Source organism: Strigops habroptila, chromosome 10, assembly GCF_004027225.2.
Source record: "Strigops habroptila isolate Jane chromosome 10, bStrHab1.2.pri, whole genome shotgun sequence".
NCBI classification, from domain to species: domain Eukaryota; kingdom Metazoa; phylum Chordata; class Aves; order Psittaciformes; family Psittacidae; genus Strigops; species Strigops habroptila.
In genome coordinates this window covers 24419888-24444188 of record NC_046359.1, presented here as the reverse complement: position 1 = coordinate 24444188, position 24301 = coordinate 24419888, and the positions used below count along the sequence as shown (strand labels likewise).

The window sequence follows — 24301 nt, the reverse complement described above, 5'->3', positions numbered from 1 at the left end:
TCCCAGCCACACCTCACTTATTTCACCCAGTTAACAGCTCGAGGAACACTGGAGAAGACGCTGGTGCCAGGCAAGGTGCAACCGAGGTGAGCAGAACTTGGGTTTGAGAAGCCACATGCGGAGACCTGGGTTTCATTTAGGAAATCAGAGGATGGAACTGGGGAGAGGACATTATCAGGACAGTACCGGCGGTCACAGGTCGCCAATAGGGTCCTTCCCATGTCCAGGCTCTGCTCTGATGCTGCTGGCAGTGCAATGGGTGGGGGAGACTTTCTGGGCTCAGTTCCTTGCCGGAGAGGCTATTTTGAGTAGTGCTGAGTACCTTAGAGCAGCGTGTGTTGACACTGACCTCTAGTGGGAATAGATCCCTTCCTCTTTAGTATTTCCCTCCAATTTTAACCACTTTAAGTGACACATCTTAAGGGGGACTAGAGAGAGCCCAGAAAGAGTTTCAGTTTTAAAATCCTTAAAAGCAAATCAGAACATCAAGATTGGCTTCGTATTATATCTAAATGTTTTTATTCCCTCTACCACTATCTGCCAATACATTGTATATAGATTATATATGCATGTGCATGTATGTATGTGTATGCATCTCTATGTCTATCTCTATCTCTGTCTCTGTCTCTATCTCTATCTCTATATCTATATCTATTTAAAGCCTCTGAAAATAATGAAAGTCCCAAACCTACATGTCCAGGCAGAAAAGCTCTCTATTAAGAAGACAGCCTAAAATGGAGCCCAAGCCTTGCTGAATGAGTGACAGAAGGCAAATAACGGGGCAGAGTGGCCATGTTCATCTTTCAGACTTCCCAGTCAAATTGCCCAAAGGGTTAATAGAAGCACACCCAGCCAGAAGAGGGGCGTCAAGGAGATGGTGCCTGAGCTGGGTATTAGCGGGTGCAGTTGTAAGGTCAGAGCAGAGGGTGGCTGGACCTGGATGCCTGGTTGGCATAGCTGATTTTTAATGGGGAATGCCTGGTCTTCAGAGCTGAGCTGCAACACAGCCCTGGGAGAGCAATAGCCAAGCACGAGCACAAGCTCAAGAAAGGTCAAGGCTCACCTTAGGGATGCTGCAAGATCACTAGCTCCAGCTAAGCTCACATCATCAGCAGGGGAAGGGCATCTCCAGGGGCTGCTGGGTAGCCAGAGGTGTAAATGGCTTGCAGCAGACTGTGAGTCCCAAGTGGTGGCTCTCGAGTTACCTCCCTGCAGAGGTGGTTCAGGGCTCATTAGCTCAGGCTCTGTGCTTTGGCTGAGCCCCTCCTGGACCTGTGCTACCCTGGCAGCAGGCTCCACACCTATGCCCCAACCAGAACAGGACAAAATAATCAAGGGGTGACTGCCACTTTCTGCAAAGCAAGCAGCAATTAGTTCACGTAAAGTTAAGTCTTTGTGCATCACCACTCAGGTTTGTGCTGATTTGACCAAAGCGGATTTCTCCAAATATCTGATTTTATCCATGCAAAAGTGTGTAAGGAACCATTCCATAACAGAGCTGCATCTCTAGTAACATCTAGCATGTTACTAGAGAAAATGGCAAAGGTGTTTTGGAAGGTATTTGATGGGTAACCGAGTAGCAGTTGGGTACAGAAAGCTGAACGAGAATTCTGGGTGGGGGACAGGAACCTCAGCTGCAGATGCACATGGAGCTGGGGTGCAGCCACCAGCAGGATGTGAGAGGGAGTGACATGAGTGGCCTAGATCCCTGCTCTGCATTGAGCACAGCTGATAAGATGTGGGAGAAGCTCCTTTCCCTTAGCAGTTGTAGTCTTGCAGCCAAGGCAGTGCCAGGGACACAACTGGAATACTGAAACAGATCCTGAGCGTGGGAGGAAAACTTGTGACTGGAAGTTACTGATGCCAACGGAAACTTCCCCTGCCTGCTTCTTGCTGCCCTCGCACCCCAAGACCTTTCTTCCTGCCTGGCCGGGGTCACTTTTCATGGGTAGCTTGCCTGCAGCAAGGCTGAGGTTAAAGGCCTTTGTGTGGGGAGAGACACAAACTCGAGGTGGCAGCTGCAGCATGGGAGGGGGAAGTCATGGGCACTTTGCATGGGGTTTGTGTGAACTGGGTCCCGTTCGCACCACCAAGCTCTCCCCAGGTGAGCTCCCTTGCAGGGGATCCTTCACGTCCTGCCGGGCTGAGCTGGAAAGGTGGACACTCTGCAGGGGCAGAAAGGCATGTAAAGCGATAGAAGTGACAAGTCAAACCGATTTTGAAGTGTCACCTGCGTTCAGAGCTGTCTAGGTTGTCTTCCAAAGAAAGCCCACTGCTTGGGACACTGTAAAGTAACTAGATAAAGTCGATGCAGATCCATGAGGAACACAACTGGATAGTTTTGATGTTTGAAGGGGGGCACTGAAAGGCAGCCTGGTCAATCATTCACAGGCAGGCACCTGGGCCTTTGAGCTTTTATTTTCAGCTTTGATCTCAGTGTTCTGGCTGTTCTTGTGTGAGCCCTGGCAGCCCACTGTGGGCTATTTGCCACGCAGAAAGGCAGTGGGAAGGGGCTGGACCAAGCGACTTGTTCAGCCAACTGTAGAGACTGCTTGGCCTTTCCCTTTGCCTATACAGGCAGGACAGACAAGAAATGTGTCGGTGGTTGAAACAGGTTAAACCATGCACGTGGGAAAAGCAGACGCCTCCTCGCACCTACCTCTGCTGCCAGCAAGTGGCATCCACCGTATCGTTTCCCACAGAGCCTGCGGCTTCAGTCAGCACCCGCTCACATAACACCATCCTCTCCGCCGGTTTGGCGAGACTCCTCTCCCACCCCTGGCAGACCCGTCTGCTATTTAAAGAACCCCGACAAAACGGGCAGGGGAGGGGGTAGGTCCGGGACACACCGGCGGTTCAGTGCACCCACCTCCCCTGCGCACCCCGGGCGGGTTCTCTCCCTCCTGGGTGCTCCAGAGCGGGCGGGGAGCGGCAGTCCCGCTCAGGGGGGACCGGACCGGGGCGGGGCGGCGGCGGGGGGAATCCCGGGCAGGCGGGGCCGGGCGCGGCTGAGTCAGGAGGAGGAGCCGTGGGGCTCAGTCTCTGCGCCGGCCGCCGCTCGCTGGCTTTCCGGCCATGAGCCCCCCAGCGGAGTCGGGGCCGGGGCCGCGGCGGGCGGGCGGCGGGCGCTGAGCGATGTCGCGGGCGGCGGGCGGCGAGTGCCGCAAGGAGGCGGCGGGCTGGGAGGGCGAGGACGGGCAGTGCGACTCGGGCATCGAGTCGCTGCGTTCGCTGCCGGGCGGGAGGGAGACTCCCGCCGCCGCCGAGACCCCCCCGCCGAAATCCACCCCCGCCGCCGCCGCGATCCCCCCCGCCGACACCCTCGCAGAGGCCGCCGCCGCCGAGGAGCGGCTCGACTCCAGCTACGGCTCCGGCGCCCTTCCCGAGCCCCTGCCCGGGCTGCCGGCCGCCTGCCGCGCCGAGGAGCCGCCGCCGCCGCCCGAGGGGCTCAGCCGGCAGCAGCTGGAGGCTCTCACCTACCTTTCGGAGGACGGAGACACGTGAGTGACCGCGGACCCTGCCCTCCGTCCATCCATCCCTCCATCCCCCTCTCCATCCATTCCTCCCGGGCGGCTTGCGAGCCCGGACCCCCCAGCCCGGGGCTTGGCCCCTCGCAGCCGGCCGGCGAGGGTGCCGGTGCCTAAAGATAAGCCGGGTTTATCTGCAGTGGTCCCCAGCCCTCTCCCGAGGAGCACCCATTCTGCGGGCTGTGAGGGACTCCATGAGCCCCTGTCCTGGCGCTGAGCATGGATGCTGGGTGCCTTGGCATGGGTCTGGGTGGGTGACCAGTGGGGCATCTGAGCCAGGTCCAGAGAATGGCACCTCAGGCAACGTGGCACAGAAAGGAGCCACTTCAGGAAGCCAAATTCCACTTGCTGTGGGGCTGCTAGCAACTAGGGGGGGAATCAAACCCCCCCCTCTATCTCTTTCCCAGAGAATGCAATGTTTCCTCCCCAAGGAGGAAGGCTTGGTTGTGAGATAGCACGTAAGCAAGAGATTGGCAAGGCAGGGCAAGACCTCGAGATGGCTGTGTTAGGGCCGGAGATGCTCAACCGAGCAACCCAAGAACTACTTGTTCTCAGGTGGAAATCTCCTTGCCTTGCCAACCCGCCCACACAGCGCAGCTTTCAGCACAGTTGTGACGCATGCCCTGCTACAAGGCTGCCCTCCTGAGCCTCTGTGACGGAGATGAGTGTTTCTCTTCACGGGGGGGGGGCTTCCCACATCCGTGATGCCCTCTCGAGGGCAGAGGCATCACACGAGTTATTTGGCTTGGCTTCTGGTAACTGCCTTCAGCTAATCACAGCACTTTCCTGTCGTATGTTCCCTCGACAGAAGGTTTCCATCATGAGTGCATAGGTGCATACACAGAGCATGAGCAAAGCGTGCTCGCAGCTGAGAAGGGCAAAGCTTTGCCCCAGACCCAGGCTGGACTTTAATACCGAGTAATGGTGCAAGAGGAAGAGAAACTAAGAGGCACTGGCACAAGCAAGCAAATGTGTTCAGTAGCAGGAGCAGCAAAGGAGGGTCGGTCCTTGCCTGGCAGAGCACATTGGTTCTGAGGCTGAAGATGAGCTGGGAGCCAGCTGGAGTGTTTACTTCCCGGTTAGGAAGGAGCCTGTGCATCTGCTAATTAGTTCATTAATGCTCGCTGGGGGATCTGCTCCCAGGATTGGCTGGAAGTCTCACAGCAAGCAAGGTTATCCTAAACCAGCCTCCCACGTTCCCCAGTCAGGCGCCTGGATGGTGCTTCCTAGTGCTGTCCTGTCTGCAGGCTGGCTCTGGGGTTCCTCGGAGTGAAGGAGCTTTGCCACCTTTCCCAGCTATAACGCTAGAGCCAAGGTGCCCACAGAGAGAGCCAGGTGTCTTTTAAGCTGTGGAAGTAGCAGCTCAGACAAGCTCCCCAGGCTAGTCTGTCACACAGTGCCCAGGATTACCCGCTTGCTGTTCTTTGGTGAATCTGACAGATCTGCCTGCCTGGAGATGCTTTTGCTGCTTGGGGCTGTTCTGTAAGGTGGCTGAGCCCTTTGCTTGTCAGATGTGCTTGGAGAGACTTAACACAAGCATCTCATTAACTAGGGAAACATTAATCAGTGGTGCCTTGGTTACTGTAAGCAGGAGAGGCTCTCGGAGAGCTCTCCGAACGGTTGCAGTTGCTCTTCTGTTTTCTCTCACAGTTCAGAACAGGAAATCGGTAAAGAGTGAGGGAAGGAGTGAAAAGTCAGCTGGTGGTGCAGCTCACAGAGCTCTGGGCTGGCCGTGTCTGTGTCAGAGCTGGCTTTCTCGGGATCTGCTCCCGGCACTGGAAAAAAAAAACAACCCTATTCTTGTGGTTAGAGTGGCGAGGCTGTGGATTTCTGCCTCTGCTATTCCTGTCTCTCCTCCTGACCCTGTGGCAGAGGTAGGCGGCATTTATATTTAGAAATGCTGAACATCCACCATGGGTTGATGCAAATGGGGACTGTAAGCACCCAGCGATTCATTGAGCCGCCACCGGTTCTGTATGCAAAACCAAGTTGGGGCTGCTAGTAATGCTGAAATCTATGGAGCGATTGCTCATCTGGTGACAGAAAGTCCCCAGAGAAAAGGGATCAGATGGCTTCAGGCTGCGTCCCTTACATCCAGCCAGACAAACCCAGCAACTTCTTTTCATCTCCATCAGTGGCACATTTCCTTGTCTGCCACAAAACAGCTCCAGGCTGAGAATTAAAATCATGCTATCATTATATTTCAGGAGATTTGGGCAACAACAATTTCCTGTAATTGTAATTCTGAAAATACAAAAAGTTCAGGGGTTTTGGCCAAGTAGTTCCTGTTTCCCCAGATGCCCTGGCTGGTACTGAGCAGAGAGGAGCCTGCACAAAGGGAGCTGGCAAAAGTCTTGGCTCGCCATCTGACAAAAATCTTGGCTGTCCATAGCTGCCCCAGGCTTGCCCACCCGTGCTGCTTTGAGGTGTGCCTGTGAGCGGGCTGTGTTTGTCAGCCCGGTACTTGTGGGGGAGGTATGGGAGGTGGAGGAGCATGTGCTCAGGTGGTTGGAGCATCAGCAGGATCCTTTTTGGATACCTTCCTGCCCGCTTCTGCAGGAGAGGAGCATTAACCCAGGCAGGGTGAAGCAATGGGGCTAAAACGGGCTCTTCCTGTGCTCAAAATTAGAAGGGATCCTGTTTCTGCAGGAAGGAAATTGGCTAACAAGGGAGATGAGAGGGTGGTGGCCAGTGAAATGTGTGGGTACCGTCTTCCAACAATCATCTGCCCAAGCGTCAGCTCCCCTCCTGCCTGCCCAGTGCTGCTGGCAGTCCCTCTGCCTCAGGGAAGTCAGAGCTGCAGTAATCGGGCACCAGCACCCCAAGAGAGAGCGGCAGAGCTGGCATGGCAGGAGAGGTCAGGGATGAGGAATGGGTGGCAGGTAGAAGGTGACAGGTGTGCTTAGGGAGGTGATACGTATCCTGCTTATTGTGTAGCTGGATAGAGAACAAGGCCTGTGAGCTCAAGCACAAGCAGTTTCCTCCAAGCATCCATCTTTTCCTTGAGAACTAAGTAGCCTCCTCCAAGCATCCATCTCTTCCATGTAAGCAAACTCCTCGTCTGCTGAATGGAGTCCCGGTTGGACTGCTTCACGTGGAAGTGAAGAGAAGGGCTTTCCAGCATGCAGGCATGGCTAGTTCTGGCCAGGCTGCAGGCAGCTCTGTTGCTGTGCTCTGGCCTCCGCACAAGCTCAGCCTTTGCTAGAATTCACTGAGAAAACTCTTTCCCAGCCTTGCCAGGCAGATGCATGTGTCCGGTGTCCTGGGAAAGGGGTGGGTATGAGACCAGCTACTATGAAGTGAGATGGAATGTGATGGGATCACCTGTTGCATTCCAGCACAAGGGAAAAACCTCCCCTTTCAGTTTGGGCTTACAGCAGTTCTGCCGGCTCTGGAGAGGCAGAGTTGATTCATCAGTGTGGGAAATTAGGCAGACCTTTCCTCTCTCTAGGACTATATATTCTGTCTTAAACTTCAAAACATGTTTTCCTTTCTGCCCGGGCTGGTCCTTGGGCCACATACTAGTTTATGCCATCAGTACCTGATGCCACAGTGATGGGCCCCTTGGGCAGCTGGGTAGAGCGCGTGTAGTCTTGCTCTGGGCTCCTGGCTGTGCTGTGCTGTGGAATGCTGAAGGCTATGCCTCTGCAGGAGGGTGGTCTTCTGTATGGGGGTCCATATGCAAAGCAGCATGGCTCCTCTGCGGGACTGAAGGTCGGGGGACCCCAGCTCAGTCACAGGAGAGAGACCTTGGCCTCCTTCAGATGGAAAATGGGACTGAGCGGTTTTGGTTGGGTGCGTGTTTTGGAGAGGGAGGGGAGCAGAGGAAGCCTGACTTCCTCCTTCCCCCAGAGAAAAGTGCTGCCCTGTCTGCTGTTAAGAAATCACGTGCCAGTGACTCGTAGACTGAGATGCCTTAACAAGGGCTTAGGGACAGTTAATCGAGTAAAATTGGGGCCCCGCAGGAGCTGATGTTCTGAGCTCTCCTCCACGTGATGGTAGGGAAGTAGTCTTCCCTGCTGAGCCCTTCCGTGTGTGGGTAGCATCCTGTGGGGCCACGAGCCACTTCTCACCATACACCAGCATGTGCCAGTCATAACCCTCCCACCTCACGCATCTCTGTGCTAGAGATCTTCCTCATGAGGGGAACAGAGGTTGACCCCATCCAGACTGCCTGCTCGACGCTTGCCCTGCTGAACAGGGGTATTGCTGCACCCCTGGATCCCAGCGTGTGTGACAGCGAAGGAAACCCACAGTGAGAGAAGCAGAGGGCTGGAGAGATGCAGTTTCAGGAGAACAATTAAATAAAACTTGTGCTCTCTGCATCCCTGGTTGTTTTTGGGCTGGGAGTCCCCCTGGGCTGTTGCTGGCTGCCCAGCAGTCAGATGGCCGTGGTTAGTGGGAAGCAGGGATGCTCTTGTTTTTTCCAGAGGGGCTTTGGAAACCTCCTTTCCCAGTTGCCAGGGGAGTTCAAGTCCATCCCACACTGCTGTTGTGGGCAGAAAAGGAGTCCTAATGTGGGGCTGGCCAGAGGGACAAGGGTAACCTGTGTCCAGCTCCCTGTCCCTGGACTCTCAGCTCTTCCTCTGGACGTGCTCAAGAGTTTGGGAGAGCAGGAGAGGGCATGGCCTCCTTAGGATGCCCCAGAAGTTGCTGGCTGCTGCAGGGGTCACACATGTACAGCCTGATGTAAGGTGGGGTAAGTCCTGGCACAGCCTTCTGAGATCGCGCAGGCACAGAAGAATTTTTCCCTGTTTTGGATGACTTCAGCCTGGCCTGGAGGAAGTTTCTTTCACACTTTCCACCTGCCTAGGTTTTGCCTTGGAGCTGGGGAGAGACACAGGGAACTTCAGTGCAGAGGAAGGGAAAGAATGACTGGAAATTTCCATGTCCCGGGATGCAGAAGCCTGCTGCCTGGCTATACCAGATCAGTCGAGGTGGGAAGGGCTTCAAGTCCTTGCACTGTGCAGCAGGCTTGGCCGCTGCTCGAAAGGGTTGAGCTCAGCTAAATTAACAAAGTTTGATTTTTGTTGGTTTGTGGGTTTTTTTTTTTTAATACAATGTGATAAAAGAGGATCAGATGTGACTGTGCAGGAAGAGAGGCCGTGGGGTCTGAGCGTGAAAGTGGTTACTGGGCACCTCTCAGTGAGCTCCATGCGATGCTCTGTGCATCCCATAGGTGGGAAGCCCTCTGATGAGGCAGATGCAGGCTGAGGAGCCCGGAGGCCCTGGGATATCCTAGGCCCACTGCTGGTGCTTCATTAGAAGAAAATCCTGAGCCAGTGAGGATACTTGTGGGGCTGTAAATGATTGCTAGGGTGTGTTGTACAGGCTCTGGCAAAGTCCAGGCACTGTCCTCTTCCAAGAGCCTGTTCTGACCTCAAGATATCTCTGCGTGTACAGAAACTGTAGGAGAATGTATTTGCCTCCTGATTGTATTTGCTCCATTTAAAAGGTCCATTGGCTGCGGCATTTTTGGGAAGTTTGCTGCTTTTATTGCAATTGTTCATCTTGCTTCTCAACCATGACCCCTCTGGTGTTTAGTGCTTCTGCAATCCGGACACACCAGCTGCTCAGAAACTGAGAAGAATGCTCACATGTGTGGGTGCAGAGGCTAGAGGATGTGGGGCCAGGGGTGCCGTATGTGGGTGAACAGGGACACCTTCGTCTCCCCACCTCACTGGAAAACAAGACACCCACAGCCCTGTTGCAGTGCCTGCCCTGCCAGGCAGCCTCCAGCACCCCTCATCACCAGCAGCCACACCAGACCCTCTGCAGAGCACCACAGGAAAGCTGGAGGCTGACTCCCCTGCTCCATCAGTTCCCAGCCCTCTCTTTTGGTTCCAGGAGCAGCAGGCCCCCCCAGCAGCTGTGCCCTGCCCAGGGAAGGGGAGAAGGAAACCTGCACAACAGGAGACCCAGGGCTGGAGCAGAGGATTATGGGGATGAGCCTACAGCTGGCTGGGATTTGCTGCTCCCTTGGAGCTGCCAGAGGGCAGCTGTAACAGCTTTATGGAGCAGGGCAGCATTGCATTGGTATGCAGGGAGGAAGGGGAGCCAGGCTGGGCTGGCAGAGGGCTTCAGGGCAGGATGGAGCTGTATCGCTGAGCCTGCTGGCAGAGGTTCATGCTGATGGCTGAGGAGCGGTTAGCAGTGCAGGTTACAGGGCTTCGAACAGGAGAGCAGGGTAAGTGTGGAATTCCCCTGCTGTTTTCCTCCTCCCTCGCTCTCCCCACTTGGTGCTGGGCCATTTCCTCTCCTGAACAAGTTTCTCGTGCTAATTGTTTGCATGATTTCCCACTGCTCTGCTCAGCCAAAATGAGGAGCTGGAAGTGAACTATTCCTGCTGCAGATAAGGATCTTATCTAGAGAGGGAGAAAAAAGTAGAAAGAGAAAGAAGTAGAGTAGTAGAAAAAAGCTAATTCTACTGAATGCTGGAGCCCTTGTCCTAGGTGATTCTGGGGTGAGATCGTGAAGGGAGAGACATCTGAGGACAAGGTGTCTTGCTCAACAGATGGGGTGGGGGGGAAATCTGCATGGTCTGCCCCTTTTTTGGAGGGAGAGAAGAGGATAGCTGGAGATGTGGTGGGACTTCATCAGTTCTGCTTGTGTGTAAGAGCTGGTATCATCCTTCTGTCCTCAGGTGTGGACACTTTTCCTACCAGGCACTTGAGGTCAGTCAGAAGCTTGGGAGGTGTCCAGCACTGTGAAAATAGATGCTTTCCTGTGCCTAAACTAGGACTGCCTTAGGCGTGGCATGCTCAGACCTGAGGACATCTCCAGGGATGATCCTGACCCCTCTGCTCCAGCATCATTATCTCTCTGATGATGGGTAGATCACCTTGTGCCAGGGATGCCTGGTGCCTTTGCAATTCAGAGCGCTAATGAGACCCCTTGTGCAAGGATGGAGCTGGTGAGCAAGTGGCAAAGCTGAGAGTGAGCCCAGCAGTCTGTACTCTTAGGTTGGCCACATTTCCCTTGCCCACAGCTCCTCCATCCCTTGCCCTTTCCAAAACTCCCTGTTTGCCCTCTCCAAAAGCCCCTGCTGGGCACCCACCCCTATGGCTGCAGGCAGGAGCATGGGGAGGGAGGGAGCCGGCAAGCAGAGGAGCGCAGCGGCGTGCAGGCAGCTGAGGGACGGGCAAGAGTCTGAGCGTGGTGGGATGGAGGGTTTGTTCTGGCAAAGGCACGTGGCTGGGTGAGGAGGGGTGTCTGGCAGTGAGCGGGTATCTCTCCATCACTGTGGCCTGGCTCTGAGGCTCAGCTGTGAGCGCTGCATGCCAGCATGCAGCAGCCTATCAGCAGCTGGACTGCACGCTGCCATGGCAGATGTGTGTGCGTAGCCTTGGCCGGAAGAAAGTGGAGCTTGGCACGATGCCTGCGCCTCAGGTCTCCTGGGGGTAGGAGGTTTCCCGGGTTTGCAGGAGGCAATCCTGATTCCGAGTTGGCATCAACAGCCCCTGGCACAGAGTACACACGTGCTCTTGGTGCACTCATCCCAGCCCGGTGGCTGGATGGCTCATGGTGGTTGCCATGAGCTCACAGGTCTTGCAGCCATTTCAGGAACTTGAGGGCTGGCAGTGAGGAGAGGGGGGAACAAATGCAGAAATGAAAGCGCAGGAGGAGGCTGCACCTGGGTGGAGAATGAAGAGGGAAGGGGGGAAAGCAATCCTTTGAAGCAGCTTCAAGATGAAAGCCTGAGCTCTGGGCGGCTGGGGATGCTCAACCCCATTGCTTCCACAGCATAGATCCCAAACTTGTTCTGCCCCACATGGCTTTGCTGCCTTGTTGAGCAGCAAAGTCACCCAAGCCAGGAGGAGCTGCCCGGGGTTTCCACCTCCCCTGGGTGACTGCCCTGCTTGTCCCCATGTTATGACATGGTGTGGTGTTGGTAGTGGCAGAGGGGCCGGGGGATTCCTGGGCGGGTTGGGGCTGGCTGCGGTGGGGAGAGACCCCGGGTTCTGCTCTCTCCCCCAGGAGCCCAGCACGGCTCTGGAAAGTGAAAGCAGCGGAGGTTTAAAGTTCAAGCTGAGTTGCCTTGGAAAGTCCCCTGCCTGAGCAGTCTTATCTCTTCTGTACCTGAAAAAGGCAGATCCTGTGGCCTTCTGCACGTGGCGCCTGGGAACGAGTGTGGAGAAACAGGGGCTGTCCCTGCCAGCGAGCAAAAGACACCTTGGTGCAGCAGGTGCCACTGTGGGAACCACGGGCCTGATGCAAAACCCGCAGGGAATCTCCCTGCCTGGATCATACCCAGACAAGAGCCTGCCAAGGTTTGTTGGAGCTGTTCCTCCAGCTCTGCCCTTGCTCCTGCCCTCTGCTAGCCTGGCCTCGCCCCTCAGTGCTGCCCCTGCCCCATAGTGTGCCCCTGCCCATGGAGCTGCTCTGCCCTGGCTCACAGCCCCCTTCCCTGCCCTGGGAGCACTGACAGCGGGGGGCACACCCGTGGTGGTGCAGAGGCAAATGTGAGTTGCCTCTCCTTCCAGTGGGGAATTCCCTGCTGCAGCATGACCCGGGGCTTCCCCGGGGACAAAGCCTCTCCTATTGGGCACAGCTTCTCCCCATGATGGCAGAGCAAAGGGGAACCGGCCTTGTTTTGCCACCAAAAATGGCGCTCAACTGACATTTTGGGGGACTGACCTCTGAGCTTCTCAGCACACTCATGTGCCCCTTGCAGCTGGTGAGAAGGCAGCCCCACTTCTTCACTGCAGTGCTTTAGGGCCAGGTCTTGCCCTCCCACCTTGAGGGATGCTGTCCATCTCCCTCACTGCAGGTGACATCCCAAAGCTGGGCTGTCTGGTGAGCGGGGTGTCTTGCAAGGCTGGCACAGCTCTTGACCTTCATCCCTTGGCCCTGCTCACCTCTGCCAAGCAGCATGAGTGGCAGGAGCCCACTTAGAGCCTGGGTTTCATTTTGGAGCTGACATCTGCCAGAGATAAAAGCCACCCGGGGCAGTGGCAGTGGGGTGGCAGGAGGCTCACTCAGCTCATACCTGCCGTGCTCTGCTGCCTGCTCCTTGCTGCTGCCCACCATGGCTGGGGCTGGCTTGAGGGGGCTAGTCCCTCTTTGCTGGGAGGCCTGAGTGTGCAGCAGGTCATCAGAGGGGACTGGAAATTCCCTCCCGGCTCTGCCTCTGTCACGCTCTCACTTCTGTTCTGAGTGCACAGGGGCCGGCGTCAGACCCGGCTGGAAATAAAACCTTTCCTTGGGCTGGGGGACTCCAGCCTGCCCGGCCACCGCATGGCTGTGGGGAACATGGTTCTGAGGAGCAGGGCTGCATGTTGGCCACCCAGCTCTGATGGCCTCACCTCCAGTGTCCCTGTGCACTGGCCGGCTCCATGCCAGCACTGCCACGGCAGGGCTGGAAGGGAAGGATGTGGGGGAGAGAAGAGGAAATCGGTGTGGGCCGGCAGCTTGGCTGGCATGGGGACTCTACCGTGCAGGTGATCTTGGGCCGGTGCCGGGCTCCTGCCCTGCTTTGGCTGCCAGCCTGCACGAGGGGAAAGCAGAAATGCAGCATGCAGCTGGCAGCGGGGAACTGGAATTCCCCAGGCAGCAGCCAGTGCCTGTATCTCCCTTCACACCTGCCAAACCCAGCGCTTAGGCTCTGGGAAACACATCCCAGGCTTTTCGGACCTGTACCAGTTGGAGGCCTGGCTTTGGCCAGTGCAGGGTCCAAACCCTCTGCATGCTGTGAGGTCTGAGGGAGGACCCTGCAGTGCTTAGCAGGAACAAGCGGGTCTGTTCCCCATGTGGGTCAGAGTGAAGGACTGCCCCAGGAAGCCTCTGGCTATGTTCCTGCCTTGACCTGCTGCTGAGCTTCCCCAGGGAGAGGGCAGGATGGAGGAGCTCCAAACTGGTGACAAGGGAAGGGGACTGGGGAAGGTGGATAGATCATTCCTCCATGCAGCAGTGGTGGATATCTGCTTCTGAGCACAGCACTCAGAACTCATTTTTCTCTTTTTCCCCTCTCCTGTTCCCTTTATCCCTGCTGTAGGTTGGTTCACCTGGCCATTATCCACTGCGTCCCAGCTGTGGCACTCTGCTGTATCACTCATCTGCCCAGGGAGGTGCTGGAGATCCAAAATGATCTTTTCCAGGTATGAGGACGTGATAGGCAGAAGATGGGAGGAAGGCAGGTCCTCCCTGGATAGATGCCCAATCTATCTCTAGGACCCTCACCTGCTTCCTCCAGAGCATGGTGAAGGTCCCATGTGAGCAGCCCCTTTTCAGGGAGGGGAATAAGGGAGATACTGTGAGAGAGAGGTGTGACAGCTCCCAGCACCAGAGGGTAAAGGAGTCCTTTACGAGGCCCCAGCACATTTCAGACTGCCCCGGAGGGTGGAGCAGGCACCGCTTGAATGTGTCAGGGTAGATAACCTGGGAGAGTGAGATCTGCCCCCATGGACGATCCCTGAGCTGAGGCCTGGAGGTGCAGCAAGCTGTTTGCACTGCCCTGGTGTTAGCCACGCTTAATGCCGGGGCAGGGATGGGCCAAGCTGGCTCCCATAGGCTGGTGTGTCTCATCACACCTGGTGTCCTGCAGGGCATCCCCCCCTTCCCTAATTTCTGTCCTCACCTCCTCTCTAGACCCCGCTGCACCTTGCCGTGTACCTGGAGCAGCCCAGCGTGATCCAGGCGCTGATCCACAAGGGAGTGAACCCCGGGCTGCAGGACCGCAACGGCAACACGCCGCTGCACCTAGCCTGCGAGCAGCAGCACATGCAGTGTGCCCAGCAGCTGCTGCAGAGCACAGCCCCACCGCAGGGCACGGCACAGCCCCATGGGCACCACCACGACCTGCAGCTCCAGAACTGGCAAGGTGAGACCTGCCGGCAGCACGGTGTGGAGCCACTGGCCGGGTTAGAGCAGAGACCATAAGCTGTGTATGCAGGGATCCGGGAGCACAGCAGAGTGGGCATGGGGACGGGGTTGGTGTGCCTCAGCATGGACTAGGCTGACTGTGGCTCTCTCCTGCCCCCCCATCCCAGGCTTGGCCTGTCTGCACATCAGCACCTTGAAGGGGAACATCCCGATGATGTCTTTGCTGCTGGAGAGCGGTGCCAACATTGATGTTCGGGTAAGGCTGGGCATGGTGCGATGTTTGGGCAAGGCTGAGCATGGTGCATGGCTCCCTTGAGCGCTCTCTCCAGCCTCAGGGCAGGCACTGCTGTGGGAATGGGAGGCACTGAATTCTGAGGGAGCAGACAGAAAAGGTCCTAGAGGAGCTGTTCGGTGCTGTGACAGCAGTCAGGGTGGGGACTGCTCCCTCTGCACCCTGTGAAGGGAGTGCTGTGGACCCATCTGGGGGGACCCCTCACTCATGCACTTGTGGTGTGTGGGTTGCAGGAGGGTACGAGCGGGAAGACCCCATTGCACTTGGCTGTGGAGTGCCATAACCGCAGGGCTGTCCAGTTCCTGCTGCGCCACGGGGCGTATGTGGACGCCCAGATGTACAACGGGTGCACGCCGCTTCACCTCGCCGTGGGCCGCAAGGATGCTGCCATTGCCGCCATCCTCTCGCACTGTGGGGCTGACACCCTGCTGAGGAACATGGAGAATGAGACAGCCCAGGATCTGGCTGATGGCAATGATGATGTGAGTCTCTGTGAGGGGAAGCATGTGGCTCTGCAAGTGTGTTAGGGGCGTGCATGAGTTGGACAATTTGGGGGAAGCTCCTCGGAGGAGTTTCTAGCTGTGCCTGTCCTCCCTTATAGGGTGCAGGCATTGGCTCTGGGGGTGCGTGGGGTGGCTACCTGTTGCCTCAACCCCTAGGGAAAGCCCATAAAGGGTTTCTTGGCACTTCCCCCGCAAGGTGGGAGGCTTTAGATCTTGGTGGGGGGAGTATAGCTCTGGGCCCCTACCCCAGCTCTGTGGAGTCACCATCCTGAATCTTTACACATCCACACCTTGGCCTTTGCAGCTCCTCGCCTTGCTGCCCTTCGATGACCTGAAGATCTCAGGGAAGCCTGTGGTGTGCTCTGAATGAGCGGCTGGACTCCTTTAGCCCATTGGGCTGCCTCCTTGCTCTGCTCTGCCCTGCTGCCTGCTGGGACCTTGTCTGCCTGCAGTTCGGTGGGAGCAGCACCACTGTGGGAGACCTATCACCCCCTCTCCTCTTTGGAAAAGTTTTGTTGGCCTCGGGCTGCCTCCCCAGAGGGAAGAAGGCAGCGCTATGAGCACTACACAGGGGAGGCTTTTCTTTAAGTATTTGTGCCCAGCAGCAGGACCAAAATCCCCTCCCTGCCATGGGAGAAGTCTCTAGCTTATACAGGGAAGGAGCAGGAGAGGACTCCTTTTCATGCTGCATGGTGGACAGAGCATCCTCTGGCACCCGCAAATGCCATCAGAGTAAGCGTGGGGTGAGGAGAACTCTCAACACTCACTCTAATAAACGTTTGTTCTTGCTGCGGGCACCTGAGGTCTCATGTGATCAAACCCACACTGCTCCCCCGCAGCATCAGGAGGCTGAGCATCACCCAGGGTGCCGGGCACGGGGCTGCAGGGGCTTCCCCCACCCGCCTGCTCCTTCGGGGCCTTTGCACAGCAGAAGGTGAGTAGGAACACAGGGGCTTCCCCACTTGCAGAGCCTTTCTAGTGCTCAAGGCTGAGGCTGGGGGATCCCAGCCTGGCGCTCCGTTCCTGTGCTGTCCTGCTCAGCTTCAAGGCTGAAGAAAGAGCATAGGAGATGCTGGAAGACCAATTTTGTGGATCCCTGCTTCTGCTATTGTGCCTGACATCTTTCTGCCTTGCTGTGGTGTGGTTTCCTCTTGCACAGAGGATACAAAGATCCTGCCCTATCTCCTGGCTTGGGAGGGTGTTAAGAAACTTGGGGCATAGGTCTACCCTGAGTTTTAGATTCCCCCAAGCTGAGAGTGGAGGAGGTGGCAGGGTTATCTCCACATCCCTTCTGATGTTCAGCTTGCTGCCCTTCCCTGCCTCCTCTCCAAGCCCAAGGAGCACGTGCGAGGCATTAAGGAACCAGCAGCCAAAGGTGCTGTGGGAATGAAGACAACCGAGTGTGCCTGACCCCACCTCGGCCAGGGAAATTCCCCACTTGATGCCTGGGAGCAGCTGCTATTGTTTGGGGCAAATCCTGGATGGCGCAATCGCACAAGATGCACTGCAGTGAGCAGTGTGCTGTTGTCTTCTTCCTCCCTTCTTGGAAAGACAAATAGTAAGGGAATGCTGCCAGGAAAGCAGCATGGGCTCCCTGCAGACCTCTCTGGAGCTGGCCCAGTCTCCTCAGCAGCCCTGGGCTGGATTGTTCTGGTTTTTTTGAATCTTTGCCTCTCACCTCCTGGCAGAGCCTCAGCTCTGCTGCCAACGAGCCATGTTCTGCTCATGGGCCTCATCCAGCGCCTGCCAGGAGCTGGTGCCCATGGGGCAGCTCCGGTGCCACCTTCACAGGGGCTGTGGGGTGCACCCGGGTGGATGGGAGCGATGCGTGCTGCGGGGCAGTGGCATGGTGGGGACGGGGCTGCAGCTGGGTGGGAAGGGGGGGAAAAGGGCGGAAGCCAGTGATCTGCACTGGTTTTTTCTTTTTCTTTCTTTTTTTTTTTTAATAAAAGGAGGGTGGTTTTTAGAGATGTCAAACGTTGCTGGGTGTCCGCCTGAGGGCGGCAGCCGGCCCCGCAGCCTCCCCGCGGGCTGGGCCGGCCAGCGCGGGGCCAGGGCCGGAGAAGGCTGCGGTGTGTGCCCGGGGCAGGGCCGGGCCCGGCTCTGGAGCCTGGAAACCCGTCCTGGTGCCCGGCCTGGAGCCGGGGCCTCCCGGTCCCGCTGGCCGCCCCTCCGTTCACCGGCCGCTCCCGCCGGCGGCACCCAGCGCTGCCGCACTCCGCCGCGGGCACGGCGGCGCTCCTCCTGAGCGGCAGGGGGCGCTGTGGGCCGCCGCTGCCCGCCCGCAGGGCGGGTGTTCCGCCGCCGCCGCCGCCGGGAGCAAAGCTGAGGAGAGCCGGCGGGGAGCGGGGCCGGGCCGCAAGGTGGGTAGCGAGGCCGGAGCGGGAGCGGAGGGCGGGTCGGGCTGCGGGCGGCAGCGGTCCCCCGCTCGCACAGGGGGCAAGGGTGGGGGAGGGCTGCCGGCCCACCGCTGAGGACGTGGCCGCCGGTCCGGGAGGCGTCCCCGTGGCTCCGCTCGCCCCGCACCCGGCGGCAGCCTCTCCACGGGCACCCGGGGCTGGTCCCCGGGCTGAGGTCGCCGGAGCCTCGGAACAGCCAAGCCCTCGGGCGGGAGCGGGGTCCCGTATGCCTCTTCCCTGCCGGGGACCCCCGGCGCCAGCCCCTGCGAGCGGCCGGCGGGGACCGGCAGCCCGGGAGGCCCTGCAGGCAGCCCGGCGGCCGCGGCAGGGCACTCTGCGGCCCGGCGCTGGATGCGGGCCCCGGGCTATCACGCTCCAGGCTTGCGTTTGACCTGAGCCCTTGGAGGCGCTGGAGCTGAGCTCCCGAGGAGCGGGGCTGCAGGCAGGGGCTGTGTTCAGAGCTCCGGGCCGGGCCCCAGGCTGTGCGCCGCAGGCAGAGGGCTGCGGCCCAGCCCGGCTCCGAAGCGGTGGTTCGAGCGCTGCCCGTCCTGTGCGGAGGGGAACAGTCCCCAAGTCTGTTGTCTCGGCTCCCCGGCTGTTTGCAGGGCCCCAGACTAAGGCTCCTTTCATGCCTCACAGTGCCGCCCGCTTGCCCTGCGCGGCCCCCCCGCCTTCTACCTGTAACACTGGCGTCCCTGTTCCTTCCCAGCCTCGGTGGGGAGGGCAGCCCCTGCTGCACTGAGTCAGCTGTCGGGGCCTTGGAATTGCTAGCGCAGGCATAGAGAGAGCCATTGTCCCTCATAGCCTCCTCTTCACAGTCGCTGTGGGAGAGCAGAGCTGGTTCTCCTCCCATGGCCACGCCGAGGGGGCCGGCGGGGTAGCAGCAGGCACAGTCGTGCTGAGCAGAGCTGGCTGGCTTTCAGTCGCTGTGAGGCTGAAGGGAGTCGTGGCCCGTGAGTGCAGCAACCGACCCTGCCGTCTGTGTCTGACTTCTGCAAAAGCAAATGGCGTTTCTGCACCCTCTGCCCAACAAGAGGGCTGCTGTGATCAACCAGGGTTACTTAACACAGGCAAACCCAGCAGCATGTGGGCACCTTCAGCCCCAGGTGCCTGCACCGAACCCTGTTGTTGCATCCTGCAGTGGTGCGCCTGCAGCAGGAGATGACAGGGGTGGAGGTGTCAATCTGCCTTTTCTGCGGGGGAGAGCAGGGGGAGGAATTGGAAGCAGGCCCAGAAACCCACCCTCAGCTGTGGGTGGGTTTCTTCTCCCCAGGCTGGGAATTTCTGGGTCCTTAAGTCAGAGAAGGGAGATTTCAGGGTGAAACACAGCCTCGGCTTAGGTCAGGTTGTTGGGCTCTGGGAGCTGGCCACAGCCACTGAGGATAAGAAAAGCCTCTGAGGCCTTTCCCGAGGGGACAGGGGGTTCATGGGGAGGGCTTGTGCATGAAGTGACAGGGGACTTTCTTGCCTTTAAAGCTCTGAGTTTCTAAGTCTGTGAGTTTCATGTGAGGGCTACCAGAGGTCACAGCAATGTTGTACTGGAGCCAGGCACACCCCTAATCAGGGCCTAAATTCCTTTGACTCGCTTGTTGTTGGGGGACAGGGGATTAACATCTCTGGCCCTTTTCTGTCACAGGAGCTCAGTTTCTTCTGGTGCATGTTTATGTAGCCAGCCCCACAGCACCCTCACCTCGCCCCCAAGGTGGTCCAGAGGCTTTCTCTACTGGGAAAATTGGGGCAGGGATGGAGCATGGACCAAGGAAACATTCTACCCTGATGCAGGAAGCAGTGGTTTACTGTCGGAGGGGGGGATGCACATGTGGCCTTGGGTGTAGGAAGTTCTTGCCTGCTTGCTCATTCTGGTGTGTACCTGGTGCTCTTGTTCTTTGTGTGACCCACAGGTTTGCCTCTGTGAGGAAGGGGACAGCAGAGGGAAAAGCTCCTTCAGGGAGTTTTAAAGCTGTTTTAAAGCTGGCTAGGTCACCACCTAGGGCTGTCGCTGAAGAGTATCAGCTATACCTTATCAGATAGCCCTGGTAAAATCCCAACCAGGCAGCTGGCAGGGAAGTTCCTTCCCAGCCTGCTCTCTGGCTGTGTCTTGCCGAGTGGGTGACCCTGGTAGTTTCCTCTGGGCTGTGGGGAATGCCTTGGCACACTCCCTGCCAGCGCTGCAGTGGGGCAGGCTGACAGCCTGAGCCTCCCTGCTCTCCTCCGCTCACCTGCGCAGCCGGAGGGGAAAGCTCTGAGCTGTTTGCTCTCAGAGGAAGGCTGCTCAGGCCACAGGCTTGAAACATGAGCTGCTAGGTAGGAGTCACTTTTTCCATTCAGTGACCTTTTCTTTTTTTCCAGCCCGGAGCTGTGCTAAACTTTAACCTAAAACGGTGAGGTGCAAGGTGCTTCTTGCATGCAGAGTAAGGGCGTTGTCAGAATCTGATGGTTACAACAGTGTTCAAACAATCTCTCTGGTGCTGGAAGCCGAAGTTTCCAAGTCCACGTGTTCCTAAGCCAGAGTAAACACCCTTAACAGAAGCACTTATAAATGTCTGGCATATGCTTTTCAACTCCAGAGGGCTTTTTCTACTCCGTGTGCTGCCTTCATCAGTGCTCTTGCCAGGGTAGGACTTGGGTGCTGGTGGGGAGCAGGCTGGGCAGCGGGTGGTGTGGGCATGCAGAGCGGAGCTGACCAGGTGCTAGCAGCCCATCACCTGCCTCTTCCTCTGTGCAGATTTCGCCTTCCCCTCGTGCTGGCTGCCCTCCCTACGATGGCTACTGGTGAAGAGGTCGTCCCTGCCCTGCAGGACTCATGGGGCGACTTCTGGCTCTTCCGTTTCTTTGTTAATGCTGCTGGCTACGCGAGTATCGTGGTGCCAGGATTCCTCCTCATCCAGTACTTCAAGAGAAGGAATTACCTGGAGACAGGTAATGGCAGGAGCTTCGCTTCCACATCCTGCCTCCCTCTGAGCTCTCCGCACCCCCTTGGTCAACCCCGTTGAATGCTGACCAGTTGTTTCCCCAACCTGCTTTGTCAGACCAGGCTTGAACCGCTCACAGAGGTGCACCCCATAGCTGCCTCAGTTAAAGACAGAGGCTTCACCTCTCAAGCTGGTGCAGCTTGTGGTGCCCAAGGCTCTGATTAATTCTGTCTCTCTGTTTCCCTGCCGTGTTCAGGTCGAGGCATTTGCTTCCCTGTCATCAAATCATGCGTGTTCGGCTCTGAGGTGAAGTCTGTGCACCAGGAGGATGGCTCCCTGCCACCCCGAGCGGAGCCCCCAGAGTCCTCTACAGCCCGACAGGTCTTCAAGCTGCTCTTCTGCGCTGCTGGTCTCCAGGTAGCGGCCCTATGAGTGGCCATTCCTCTCTGGGAAGGGGGGGTGGGCAGCAGGTTTGCGGCCATCAGTTCTTTGAAAAGCAGGGATGTACGTGCTGTCCTTGATTGGGGCAGATTTGGAGGCTGGGGGCAGCCTCTCAACCAGAGTAGTCCACCAGAGGTGCTGTGTCACCTCTAAGGGCTGTGGAGGCCTGTTTAAACTGGTGTCATCTGCGCTGGGACTCCCGTCCATCTGATTGCAGTCCTCTGCAGCCATGGAGAGGGAAAATTCTGTGATTCAGCAGAGTGTTAGGGCTGCTTTTGTTCTGGCCCTCATGCCAGAGTAGTAAATACTTTTAGCCCTCTTATCTCCCTCTTATCTCTGGGTCACCTTCTGGAGCTGATGCATCCTGCCTTGATGGATTGGATTAAAATACTGGGGAGAAATACTGAATTCAGCTACAGACAAACAGGAATTTCTAATCGGAGTTTCCCTAAGTCTCAGCTACGGCCCAAGTGTCATTAGGAAGGGCAGCTTTTTGGGTCTGTGAGGACTAAAAATAGAAATGTGGGCATTGTGAGAGAAAACCCCGTGCAGCCAGCAGGAAACACCCACTTGCTGGCCCACTATCCCAGCCTTTTCAGACTTGCTGCAGCTCACCAGCAAGTCTTTCCATCTCTCTGTGCCTCAGTTTCTCCGGAGGGGACGTGTGGTGAGAGGAAGTCTGTGTTACTTTTGCGAGGGGCTCGGTGCTTTTGCACCAGACATAGCAGAGGTGACAGCCAGAACAGTGATAATCCCTGGAGAACAGTTTTGTCTGCTGGGTTTGAGACTAGAATTGATTTGGGTGGAAGAACCAAGCCCAGGGAGCTGGAAGTGAAAAACCCAATGCAGAGGCCACTGGGAAAACTGGCAAGACCTGTTGCGGGGACCTGGCACCAAAACTGCAGCAGTGCACAGATAACATTCCCTGATTCTGTCCATCTGGTTGAACAGGCAGCTCGCAGCGTAACAGCTCAGGGTACACCAGGATGTTTGCTTTGAGGGCTTCTCTCCCCTTGAAGAGGCTGTACATCCTTGGGGACAGGATGTTCGCAGTTGTAACCAGACGGGACCCTGGGTTCCCTCGGGGGGGTGGAGTGGTTGTGGCCCCATCTCCCGGGGTCGCATTGCTGTGCAGAGCGTGAGGCAACGCTGGGGCAAGCGAGGGTCTCCTGGGGTCTGCTCCTCCTGCGGCTGCTTGCAGCTGCCCTCTGTGGGTCCTGACTGTCCCTGTGCTCCTCCCGCTCCGCAGGCCTCTTACCTCACGTGGGGCGTCCTCCAGGAGCGGGTGATGACGAGAACGTATGGCGCCACTGAAACGGAACCTGGTGAGAAGTTCAAGGACTCTCAGTTCCTCGTGTTCATGAACCGCATCCTGGCCTTCACGGTGGCTGGTCTGTACTGCGCCCTCACCAAGCAGCCGCGCCACGGGGCTCCAATGTACAAATACTCCTTTGCCTCCCTCTCCAACATCCTCAGCAGCTGGTGCCAGTATGAGGCACTCAAATACATCAGCTTCCCCACCCAAGTGCTGGCCAAGGCCTCCAAAGTGATCCCAGTGATGATGATGGGCAAACTGGTGTCACGCAAGAGTTACGAGTACTGGGAGTACCTGACTGCTGCCCTCATCTCGGTGGGGGTCAGCATGTTCCTGCTCTCCAGTGCTCCCAACAGACACGTGTCCACTGTCACCACTTTCTCAGGTGTAATCCTCCTGGCTGGCTACATAATCTTTGACAGCTTCACCTCTAACTGGCAGGACGCCCTCTTTGCCTACAAGATGTCTCCTGTGCAGATGATGTTTGGTGTCAACGTCTTCTCCTGCCTCTTCACGGTGGGCTCACTCCTGGAGCAGGGTGCCTTGCTGGAGTCAGTTCGCTTCATGTCCCGGCACTCGGAGTTCACGGCCCACGCCGTGCTGCTCTCCGTGTGCTCTGCCTGCGGCCAGCTCTTCATCTTCTACACCATCAACCAATTCGGGGCAGCCGTCTTCACCATCATCATGACACTGCGCCAGGCCTTTGCCATCCTCCTCTCCTGCCTCATCTACGGGCACACTGTCACTGTGGTGGGTGGGCTGGGCGTAGCTGTTGTCTTCATGGCCCTCTTCCTCCGTGTCTATGCCCGCAGCCGCATGAAGAAGCGCAGTAAGAAGCTCCCACCAGGCGAGACCCCTGTGCAAAAGGTCTAAGGAGCTGGGGCCATGGTGTTGAAGCAGTGCCTGCTGTCCTGCCTCCACCTGGGGGTACTTGCTTGATTTCTGAGAACCCACTGAGGAGCAGCGTCGGGTATGGATGGATAGGTTGGACCAGTGACTCACTTTTCCACCTGCTTTTCTTGGGAAAGGGGCTGGAACAAGCCCAGGGAATGCTTTGGGCTGCCACAGCTCCAAACCTTTCCGTTTGCCTTAATAGGTCAAAGACTTTCAGGCAAGGCATGGGCCTGGGGGCTCACATCCTGGGGGGAAACCAGCATGAGGCTGCTGGTACTCCTGCCCCACCTCTGTCTTGTGGCTTCTCCAAAGTCACTGATGAACAAGGGAGCTCTTTTCCCTGGCACCACCTTGCCTCTGGCTAATGCACCTCCATTTCTGTCACTGCTACAGAGCTCAACTGGAGGGAAGGGCAAGCAGAACACTAGCTTTCTTTTTGAATCAACTCCATGTGAGTCAAGTCCCAGCCTGACCTGTCCCAAGGCAGGTGAGGTGCTCCAGGTAGGACAGGCACAGTTAAGGGAAGGACTCCCAGCCTGTCCTACCCCAGGCCTGGGCTCTGCTCTGGGAGAGCACTCTGCAGTGCAGGCCGGTACCTCCACGGCTGGTTTTCTCAGTTCCTTACCCCTGCTCCGAGCCACTTTTCTCCGCACCCCTTCACCCAGGTTTTTCTGCAGAGCCCAGGCTGGCCGGTACGGTTCTCCAGGCTTGCTGAGTTGTTCTAGTTTGCTTTTTGGTTACATCCGCTGCTGTCACAGGCCAAAGGCTGCGCTGCCCAGAAGCCCCAGCATCACCTCGGGGTGCCTCAGTGCCACAGGTTCTGGGCTTTGCAGTTGCCATTCAAAGAAGCACAAACAGCCCCTCTTCTTCCTGCCAACCGGAGGCACCAGGCCCAGCTTTCCTGAGGCCTGGCCAGAGCCCCGCTGTGCCTGGGGGGCTGAGCAGTGGGGCAGAACTTGCTTGCGGTGCCTTGTTCCTGCTCCACAGGCAGCAGGGGATGAGTGAGTGGGCACCTGCTCCCCAGGCAGCAGGGGATGGAGCAGTGGAAGCTGCTCTTCCCCAGGAGCCTGGGTTTTACTGGTTAACCCTTTTCTCCTCAACACAACCTGACTGCCATGCCAGCAGGTTTTGGTACTTTTGAAAGGCAACTTTTTTCTCTTTTTATTTTATTAAATTAAAAATATGCTGCATATAGTG

At 57.3% G+C, this 24301-nt stretch overlaps 2 protein-coding genes across 4 annotated transcripts; both read left to right on the top strand.

Annotated features, from left to right (window-relative positions):
- Nucleotides 1-3016: 3016 nt before the first annotated feature.
- On the top strand, nucleotides 3017-15940 carry NFKBIE (NFKB inhibitor epsilon). Its single transcript, XM_030499375.1, has 6 exons — nucleotides 3017-3500; nucleotides 13522-13624; nucleotides 14115-14346; nucleotides 14516-14604; nucleotides 14874-15122; nucleotides 15448-15940. The coding sequence occupies exons 1-6, from the start codon at nucleotides 3136-3138 to the stop codon at nucleotides 15511-15513; spliced, it is 1104 nt and encodes a 367-aa protein (XP_030355235.1). The 5' UTR covers nucleotides 3017-3135; the 3' UTR covers nucleotides 15514-15940.
- On the top strand, nucleotides 15751-24301 carry SLC35B2 (solute carrier family 35 member B2). 3 transcript variants are annotated; one of them, XM_030499371.1, is made up of 4 exons: nucleotides 15751-16077; nucleotides 20268-20461; nucleotides 20711-20871; nucleotides 22145-24301. In XM_030499371.1, the coding sequence occupies exons 1-4, from the start codon at nucleotides 15773-15775 to the stop codon at nucleotides 23081-23083; spliced, it is 1599 nt and encodes a 532-aa protein (XP_030355231.1). In that variant the 5' UTR covers nucleotides 15751-15772; the 3' UTR covers nucleotides 23084-24301. The 3 variants fall into 3 exon arrangements, with proteins under 3 accessions (XP_030355231.1, XP_030355233.1, XP_030355232.1); XM_030499373.1 differs by lacking the exon at nucleotides 15751-16077 and adding an exon at nucleotides 17445-17506; XM_030499372.1 differs by lacking the exon at nucleotides 15751-16077 and adding an exon at nucleotides 17918-20157.

What these genes read in the sequence shown, in the direction of transcription:
- NFKBIE (XM_030499375.1), top strand. Translation starts at nt 3,136, where the DNA reads ATGTCGCGGGCGGCGGGCGGCGAGTGCCGCAAGGAGGCGGCGGGCTGG. An exon ending in GCAGCTCCAGAACTGGCAAG is followed by an intron (nt 14,347 to 14,515) that starts GTGAGACCTGCC and finishes CCCCCATCCCAG; the next exon opens with GCTTGGCCTGTCTGCACATC. An exon ending in GTGCCAACATTGATGTTCGG is followed by an intron (nt 14,605 to 14,873) that starts GTAAGGCTGGGC and finishes TGTGGGTTGCAG; the next exon opens with GAGGGTACGAGCGGGAAGAC.
- SLC35B2 (XM_030499371.1), top strand. Translation starts at nt 15,773, where the DNA reads ATGGGAGAAGTCTCTAGCTTATACAGGGAAGGAGCAGGAGAGGACTCC. An exon ending in AAGGAATTACCTGGAGACAG is followed by an intron (nt 20,462 to 20,710) that starts GTAATGGCAGGA and finishes TGCCGTGTTCAG; the next exon opens with GTCGAGGCATTTGCTTCCCT. An exon ending in TCTGCGCTGCTGGTCTCCAG is followed by an intron (nt 20,872 to 22,144) that starts GTAGCGGCCCTA and finishes CCCGCTCCGCAG; the next exon opens with GCCTCTTACCTCACGTGGGG.